We start from the raw sequence: 10,001 nt of genomic DNA on the forward strand, positions 1-10,001 counted from the left end.
GGACAGATTCATGGGGGCCTCCCCACCTCCCGTCTTCCCCACCCTCCTGAGCCTCATGTATTGTGTTTTTGTCTGAATACGTGCTATTTGTATTAAATGGAGTAGTTTTTTTCTTAATTCTACACATTGTACGCAGTGATTAGATACAACTTTTTTTTTGTCACCAAAGACCCCCCCCCCTCCTGTGGACCATCTGCACGCTAACCAAGGTTTGCGCCTACGTCAGGGTCCACTTATGAGCCGATGTGAAGGCAGCAACACAACCTCAGTCAAAAAATTATATTCTTTGTGCACAAAAACAAAAATACATAGGACTGATGTGTAAACTTAGGGTTTTTATTGTATGGCCATGTTATGCAGGATGTGTCTAAAATGTTAGTAATGTTAGCAGTTTTTTGTTTTCGTTATACATCTCTTATGCAGTTTATTCTAAAACACCTACATTAGAGGCATTACTGTGAAACGGGGTTTTGCTTCAAAACTCAGAAAACGGTGATGAAATGTGGACAGTGGGGGGCGAAAGAGAACCAAAACTGGTATGAATCTGAGCATCTGACTGAATCTTGTGGGAACGGAAGTGTGAACAAAAAACAAAAGTAAAGTGCACAAACGAATCAAACTTAAACCTGCTTCCTCTATTGAAAAGTACATTTTAACTACCAAAAGATTTCAGCTTCAAGAGACCTCAAATGGAAAAAGCTCCACACCTAAAATTAAACTTGTAAAATTTTCAAAGATTCTGATCTGAACATGATTGTGATGGATATGAATTTTAAGTCATAAAACAAAATTTTGCTTGGAGCGGATTCACATTTTCATGTGGGGCTTCTACTTTTGAGTTGTGTGGATGTCAAACAGTGTAATTAAAAACACAAACACCTTTTGATCATTATGATTATTTGCTAAATGAGATTTAATAATAGCATAAAGTCTAAAAACAACAAAAAATCCTAACATTTGTACACATCAGTCCACTCATCTTTTCACCATAGAATATATGTCTTCACCTGTTTGTGTGTTTCCACTCTGACCTACATTTATTTGTGAATACACAACACATGGCTGGTCTGCCGTTTTCTGCGTTGAGTGTGAGGAAAGTCCCCCCTTGGAAAAGACAATTTCTCCATAGTGGATGTCTTGGCTTTGAGCAGCATTTTCTTCACCCAAACTCTGAAACATACATGATAATAAAATGAGGTCTCATGCACTTTGTCATTGTAGGGATCTGCTGTCAGCAGACATTGAGTTCTGCAAAGATGTTACGCAATGCAACCAAAACATACTTGTTCACTTGCAAAAAAAAAATGTAGTTTGCAGAAAAGGATGTTTCAACATGTCTTTTTTACTCTGCTAAGTTTAAAGGAAGTTACCCAGACAAGTTTAAAATAAAAACTGACAAACCTGTGTGGTGCGGTGAGTCTGATTTGAAGATGAATGTCTAGACTTAAACCACCTGCAAAAGAAAAGGCCAAAAAATTAAGGCAAACTAGTGTCAATTGTGTCAAGTTTGTTTCTACCTTGTCCTGTCCAACAGCTGAGCAAACAGATGAGAGTTGAAGGCCTCTTGTGTTGGACATATTTAACCATTAGAACAGGGGGTCAGCATTCTTCTGACTCACAAGGTGTATATTTGGATAAATCCCTTTTGTAATTTAGGCTAAGCGTAATTTATATTGATCATACGGGGGTAAGGGCTCAAAAGAAAGGGGGTAAAAGGGGGGTTAATGAAATAGAAGAATGATTATAAAATGGGGGGGCTAGAATCATAAAGCAACAAGTTGCTGGAAGTTTATAATCATCAGCATTTTTGTTAATCCATTTTAATTGTCAAATTAGATACTTCTAATTGAATTTTGCTGCACATTTAAAGTAGAACTTTTTGAAAATAAAATGTCATAAAATGTTATCATTTTAATTAAGTGACAGAATGTGCGGCGTTAAATAAGAAGAAGAAAAAGCTGTTTGGCTGATTGATTTTTCATTTTATTTTTGAGTCAATGAACGAAGCTTTATTGTGAAAATGAAAAAGCATTTTTGGTATTCACTTTTATTCTGAATTCTAAGACAGCCATGCTTCCAAATAATGGGTTTGTAGTTTTGGTTAATTTGTTTTGGTTACGAGAATAAGCACAAAGCACATATAGATTTTTTTTAATGAATTCTAAATTGGTAAATATGTTTGTAATATTTAGCCATAATATATTGTTTTGTAAAGGGACTACAGATGGAAATTAGCTATTAAACTACAATCTGGTGGAAGGCTTTTTGCTTTTTAAGCTTAATGTATTTGTGTGCTTTCCCGACGAGTTAATGAACTAAGCTAAACTAAATAGTAAAGTGAGACTTTGCAACTCTCACTGGATTTTGAGGTTCAGCAAGAACCTGGAATCAGGCGTTAAAGGTTGCAGGCCTCTGCTATGGATGTTACATTTTATGTTGAAAATGGGAAACATGAGGTAAAAAAAAGAAACTGGACACAAAAAAGTGGAAAAATAAGACAATTACCAGATGAGAAAACCCAAACAGATGAGTAGAATGGCCCCTGCAATCCCTCCAGTGATTGACACCAAACCCGATGATGATGTGTCCGTAGGAGCACCTGAGGAAAGCGTGAAAGATTAATTATTTTAATCAGGAACATTTGAACCGTGAAGATGATCACTTACGTGAAACATTCAGAGTTTGTTGTGTCTCTGCTATCTTTACATCTTTTCTTTCGTTCACAGGATATCTGACGGAGCAGTTGATGGTGGAACCGTTGTGAGTGTCTGACAGAGTGATGGTCTCCTGGATTTTAGTTATAAAGCTTCCATCTACGTTTTCCTCAATTTGCCTTTGAGGGTCTTTTGAAAGATTCCAGGTGAGTTCAGGAGGAGATTTAGGGCAGGGAGTGAAAGCCGAACAGGTGACAGTGACAGAGTCCCTCTCCTTCAGATCAGCTGGAATTTCAATGGTGGGACTCCAAGCAGAATCTGTGGTTACACATCAAACACACAACCAACAAAAATTACAGAAAAATAAACACACATCATGTCAGTATTGAGTTCCTTTACTAAACTAGCCTTTAGAAGCCATCAGCCAAAGTCTTCTATTCTATTCTATTAAACACTTCATTTTAGACTGCAACAAACCAAAAGATTGATAGAGGTTATTTTAGGAATTAACTAATGACTATTTTTTAAGAAAACAATCTGAACAATCAACAACTGTTCACGTTTAACATCTTTGAACCAATTAGAACCAAAAGTTTGGACGCATCTTCCCATTCATTTGAATGAGAAGGTGTGTCCGAACTTTTGGTCTGTACTGTATATCTATATTTTAATATGTAAGCTTACTTGTATTGTATTTATATTGAAAATATTTTGGTCGAAATCCAAATTTGTCATGTTCTGTTTTTCTCCTCTGCAGTTTTTATTTTGCCACATAAAAGGTATTTTTTTTATGTGGAATTTTATATGGAAGGCTTTTTAGCCCTGCCCTTGTGTGATGACCAAAGTCCATTTTGAAATAGACATAAATCTCACACTTAAATCAGCAAGTGTTCTACTTGGCCAGGAGTCTGCTGAAAAAACATGCAGTCTTCGTAACAATCATCCACTTTAAACTACCGAAACCTATAAACGTTGGCTAATCAAAAACATGTTAAATCTACAAACCCAGAGTGATAAGATGCAACACTTTTATAATATTTGTTGTCAGAATAGTGTAATTTTGTTTTAAAATAAAAGTTTTAAATGGCTTTTGATCAAAATCTCAACAGTTGATGTAAATCTGTTCAAGGAAAATGTGAAAATTCTTATATTGACATCAGAGTTTGTAAAACCAACAGTGCTTCAAAGTTATAAACACAAATAAAACAAAACTGTCTTACGGCTGATTTTTATTTGAACAGGATCACAAGAGGCTGTTGCCGTGAATTGCCGATCCTCAACTCTGAAGAAGTAATTGTCTTTGTAGATCTTCTGAACGTTGTTTAGAACAGTTGTGCAGTTTTTCTCATTCAGGTTCCCAATAAAAGTCATTGAATATTTATTGTCCTTCCCGCTGCTGTTGTAAACCACATTTTCTGGGTTTTGGCCAAATTTGGGATCCTTTCTTATCCACACTCCAGCAGCATTGGCTGTGGTTTGAGCTGTGTTTCCTCTAAATTTACATGGGATCTGCAGACATGTTCCTTCCAAGGCTTCCAAGCTCTTCGGTGCATCAATGAAGAATGATGCTGGGTTGGGACAAGTGGCTGCATCTGAAAACACTGTCATACATGACAAAATGCTATTTATTATTTATGGATTCAGTCTAATATATAGTTCAGACTGGGATTAGCTCAGCCAGCCTTCAATTCTATTTTACGATTCAACTGCATGATAAAATAAAGAAAAGAAAAAAAGAACCACCTGCAGCAAAGAGGACCATTATTGCTGTCATCAGATTCACAAACATGCTTGTTTCCTAGATTAAAAAAAATGAAGAAAAAAATCCATTGTTAAAAATTTGTATTGAAGGTATTCTTTTCAAATCCTTTTTTTGATCTTTGCATAATATTTGAGCTCTCAAAGTCCTTTAAATTCTACAAATATAGACAATTTATATCTATAAAAAATTTACACAATTTTATGGGGGACACAATGAACAACAAAACAGAAGTATCAGTTAAGCAAGTTCAGAAAAAGATGTGGTAAAAACCTTCCATACCTCCTGTCCAAAGGTAATCATGAAGTCAGAAACAGAAGTGCAGTGCTGTCCTGTCACTGCAAAGCCACAAGCAAGCAGGCTGTGTAGTGATGCCCAGAGTTGAAAACTGTCAAGCATCACATGATCAAGGGTTTAGTTCCTGTTTTGAAGCCTTAGATAAAAGATTTCAACATCTGTAAGAACACCGAAAAGGAAGATCCGACAACAAGAAGTGAACTCTGTAACAAAGAACCTTGACGAGTTGATTTTAACTCTGAGCCAGATAACAAATGGTCCTTTTCTAACATTGTTAAAGTGATACAGAACACAGTGGTGAATTTTCAGAGTTAACATAACTCTTTTGGGTGTTAATCATTGAGCACTGGCAGGAATTTAACTTCATGTTGGTGCTGAATAGGGTCGCACAATATGAGGAAAACTTGCGATATGCGATGTTAATGATTATTATTGCCATGACGATATAACTTGTGGTACATGAACAAATGACGAAACAACCAAAAACATTGTTTCAATTTTACTGGAACAGTTTAATTTAAATAAGAGTTAACCCTTGTCTACATAGAAAGCCAACATCTAACATAAAAGAGCTCCATCCGATTGGTCAATTGCATAGAAGAATTTATTTGATTCAATAAATACTTCAAGCTGCCATAAGATTGTTTTAGCACATTTATTGCAATTTTCACCGTCTTTTTACGTTATGTGTATATTGCACAGCTTGATATCGTGATAACGATACATTTGCGATTTATTGTGCTGTTGAATTAGTTCCACGGGAAATGTCAGGATTTTACGCTGCATGTTTTTCGCCCCACAGTCATTTTAACTCTGAGCATTAACACCAACACTTGTAGAATGGGGGTAGGGCTTTAAACTTGCTGTTGTTGTAATAACTCTGAAAGAGTCAGATCAGTTTGACTACGAAGACATGATGCTGGGGAATTTCCATAAAACTTCCATTTAAAAATAAAAACCATGTCTTTTTTATTAAACTGTTTGTGTCAGCTCCACATCAGCATATAAAGACAGATCCAGAAATATTATTAATAAAATTGAATATTAAAAAATGAACTGGGACTCATCCAGGCTGTACTCCTCCTCCACCCCACAGCGGCTGGGATAGGCTCCAGCAACTCTGTGACACCAAAAGGGATTCAGTGGGTTAAAAAAACAGATGGGTGGATGGAGTGTTAAAATGTTCATTTTAAAAACAAAAAAGTTCATGAGTTCATATCATGCCGTGAGCAACTTGTTTCTGAAAAATGACACATCTACCAACTGCACTTCCTTTTTCAATTTGCGTCATGTTCTGAAACATTACTTTCTGATCTCTTGGTTTTGTGGATTTTTTAGTTTTGTTTGTTTGTTTTGGCAGGAATGCTCTTATATTTTTAGACTTAAGAGTTTTATTTTATTTTGGGGCAGCAGAGTGTTTATTCAGCCATCATTTTTATGACTTAAAAAAGTCATAAAAACGTTACTATAGGTAGACTCCAACTATGAATGACAGAATGAGGGGAAAAATCCAGGAAATCACATTGCAGGATTTTAAATGAAACTATTGGAAAAATCCTCTGTAAAATAAGTATTTAGAAACCTACAAAAAAGCTAGATTTTTGACTCTCACAGACTCCTTTGTCCTCATTTTATTACACAATGTCACCTGTTTGTACTCATTATCAGTAAATAAAAAAACCAACCATCCACACACTTAAACAATTACACTCCAAACTCCACTGAGCTGTCAAAGGACACCATAAACCAAATAGTTAACCTTCAGCAGCCTGGGAAGACTGAACCTGCTATAGGTCAGCATCTTGGTGTGAAGAAATCAACTGTGGGAGCAATTAATGCAAGACAAAAAAGGTCACTGATAATCTCTCACAGTCTGGGGCTCCACGCAAGATCTCACGCTGAGGGGTCAAAATGATGACAAGGACAGTAAGCAATAGTCTCAGAAGCACATGGGGGGACCTGGTGAATGACCTGTAGAGAGCTGGGACCACAGAAACAGAGGTGACTATCAGTAAACGTCAGAGACTCAAATCCTGTAGTTCCAGACGTGTCCCCCTGCTTATGCCATACATGTCCAAGCCTGTCTGAAGTTTGCTAGAGAGCATTTGAATTTGGATGATAAAAAACCAAAATAGAACTTTTTGTGAAAAACTTAATGTGTCGTGTTTGCATTCCAAGAACATCCTACCTACTGTAGAGCATGGGGGTGGATACATCATACTTTGGGGCTGTTGTTCTGCAAAGGGACCAGGGTGACTGAATGAAAGGGGCCTTTAGTGGTGAGATTTTGAGTAAAAATGCCATCTGCTGGCTACAGCACTGAAGATGAAATGTGATTGGATCTTCCAGTATGACAGCGATCCCCAACACATCACCCAAAGATCTATCACTTAAAGATCAGTTCTGGGACTTCACATTGGAGCTTTCACATGAAACACACAGAATAAATATGAATGTCCCCAACCGAATGAAACCTGTTTTCATCTGAGTAAAAGGCTAAATTTGAAAATATGCAAATGATTCAAACCATATTAAAAAAATCCAAAGAATTGAAAACATTTCATCTGTTACCCAAGAGACTTTTTCAATTCTGAAATAAACTGGTTAGAGAACTATTTCATTTAACCCTCCTGTTATGTTCATTTGTGAGGAACAGAGATGATGTTCCTGGGTCAATTTGACCCAGTGCATGTTTTATTAATTACAAAATGTCTGAAACCCAAAATATCCTAACAAGCAGTGTGAATATATCATCACTAACTTCATTACTAATTATTCCATCAAACTAAGTGAAATGGTGTTCCTTACCACTAACAGGTAGTGGTTCAATTATTAGATAATTCACTCGTTTTTCTTAAAAATAGACATGTTCAAACTTTTTTTTGATTTTTCACTACTGTATTACTTTTGAAAGACCATATAAAATACAATAGTTTTACATAACATTGAAACATAATCTTAAAATTTTGTTTTACATACATGCACTGTGAACCAGAAAAAAACAAAATCACAATACAACAGACAAGCAATTGCAATATGAAGTTGTGTGTGTGTCTGTACATATACACAGCACAAGAGTGACCAGTCATCACATTGTGCTTTGTGCAAATTAATTTTGCACATTTTGCACAGGTCATGCTTGTCTTAACCTGGGTCCTGTCTTCGGATCACGACTCGCACCCCCCAACTCCATCTGGATGAAGTTCCTCTGCTGGACTTTAAATATGTAGTTGTGGAGTTAGATAAGTTAATTCTTCTCTATGAGTTCTGGTAAATCGCCTGTCCGTTCTGGTGGAGGATCCCTCCTTCATGTGGGCACCCCTGAGCTTTCTTCGTTTTTTCCGGAATCAGTTCTTTTAAGGAGTTTTTCCTTACCGCGAAGGGGGATCTAAGGGCAGGGATGTCCAGTTTGGCTTAGTCAGTTTGTTAGTTCAATTTAATATTTTCCTATTGAATTCTATGTATTCATGATCCTTTGATTTTATGTTTAACCTTTTCAATTACCTATACGAAAGCCCATCGAGACGACTGTTGTTTGTCTTTTTAAGTGAACTGAAACAGACTTTATTAGACTTAAATAATATTAAATAATATAAATATTAGACTTATTAAAATTGATAATATACTTCTCAAGATGGATGGAGATGTCCTGAGAAAACAGAACCAAAATTTGAAATGAAGTGCTCACACCACTTCTTCACATGCGCTACATAATCTGTTTCCACAGTAATCTCAACCTTATTTTGACATATTTTAGTTTAATTCAATTTTTCAATTCAATTTTATTTGTATAGCCCAAATTCACAACAACAGTCATCTCGATGGGCTTCGTATCGGTAATTGAAAAAGTAAAACATAAAAGAAAGAAATAACTTATCTTTTTTTTCTTCTTTTTTTTTTAACTTGTCCTGTCCAACAGCTGGGAAGGCAGATGAGAGCTGAGGGCCCCTTACTTTAACAATAGGGGTTATTAATCTTCAGACAAACCAAAGGTATGTCTGAATAAACCCCTTTTGTAATTGAGGCCAAACTTTATTAATTTCAACCATGTTTGAAAATCTTTGGTGTTGGACCGGACGGAAAAGGAAAGAAGGGAAGAAGAGAAAGGGATGTCAGAGAGAGGGGGGGTTAGGAGGGTGATAATAGGAGGGGAGGGGGGATAAGACAACGAAGCAGCATAAAGCAACAAGTTAACTGGTTTTTTATCATTACGGTAAGGTTCAAATGTAGTACAAAAAGGGCGGGGCCTGTCCACACACACACTCAAATGTTATCAACACACCTGCTAGCTGCAAAAATGTCCACATGTCAACATGCACACAAAACAGATAGTGTTCACACACGCATACTTATGCCTTTAAACCAACTAGTGTGAAATCTTTCATTCATTCAATCATGCAAACTATTAGTGCAAAGGTGAGCTAACACCTGTGCTCAGGTGAGTGTTTATGTTCTTCTAAAATGGATGGAGGAATGTGTAAAGAAGGAAGGAGAGTGCCCAGCCATCCCCACACCAAGACCCCCGCCGCAGCAGAAGCGGCAGCCGGAACCCCCCCAACGCCACACGGGAGCAGGCAGGGAACAACCGCCCCCCGGGTGACCAAATCCGCCACCCAGGCCAGGGCCAGCAGGACCGCCGCGAGGCCCCCAGAGCCAGAGAGCAGGGAGGCACGGGGGGAAGGAAAGCGCCGCCCCAGCCCAACCAGGAGAGCAGCCCCCCCGCCGCGCCGGGAGAGCCCAACGCAGGTCCCCACCGGAGAAAGGCGCCCACAGCCCCAGACGAGCACCCCATCACCACCCAGGAGTTCCGGGCACCCCCCCGCCCCAACCCCAGGTACGAGCCAAGACCCCCCAAGGGAGACCCGCTCCGCACTCCATGCAGCCACCCACCCGGCCCACGGTTGGTCCAGGGAGGAGCAAGGCAGGGGCCCCCCGCCCCCGCCCAGGAGGGGGGCAACCCGGGGAAAAAGGGGGCCCACCAGGGGTGTTGTAAACATGGCCCGAAGAATTAACTTATCTAACTCTACAACTACATATTTAAAGTCCAGCAGACGAGCTTTGTCCAGCCAAAGTTAGGGGGACGGCCGGGGGCGCGGAGTAGTGCCGTAGACAGGATCCACAGCCAGGTGTAGGAGCAGCAGCAGAGACGAGCCAGAAAGGAGGTAGACGGTCAGGAACAGGAGCACGGATAAGCCAACTGGAATCTGGAAGCACTCCCACTCCCCAGGAGGGGAGAGGGAAAGAGGGGGAGTACATGAATCGCACTGCACAAAACAGAGGGGAACTAAATG

General features: G+C 38.7%; 1 protein-coding gene across 2 annotated transcripts; it reads right to left on the reverse strand.

The window, feature by feature from the left end:
- Nucleotides 1–322: 322 nt before the first annotated feature.
- On the reverse strand, nt 323–4,819 carry LOC101159144 (myeloid cell surface antigen CD33-like). Of its 2 annotated transcripts, none has more exons than XM_011489137.4 (7): nt 4,696–4,819; nt 4,398–4,452; nt 3,875–4,246; nt 2,667–2,972; nt 2,506–2,599; nt 1,402–1,453; nt 323–1,170 (listed from the first exon to the last, which is right to left on the reverse strand). In XM_011489137.4, the coding sequence occupies exons 1-7, from the start codon at nt 4,810–4,812 to the stop codon at nt 976–978; spliced, it is 1,191 nt and encodes a 396-aa protein (XP_011487439.2). In that variant the 5' UTR covers nt 4,813–4,819; the 3' UTR covers nt 323–975. The 2 variants fall into 2 exon arrangements, with proteins under 2 accessions (XP_011487439.2, XP_020568052.1); XM_020712393.3 differs by having other exon boundaries at nt 3,875–4,255.
- Between the last annotated feature and the right edge of the window lie 5,182 nt (nt 4,820–10,001).

Source organism: Oryzias latipes, chromosome 20, assembly GCF_053564925.1.
Source record: "Oryzias latipes strain Hd-rR chromosome 20, Olatipes_Hd-rR_3.1".
NCBI lineage: Eukaryota > Metazoa > Chordata > Actinopteri > Beloniformes > Adrianichthyidae > Oryzias > Oryzias latipes.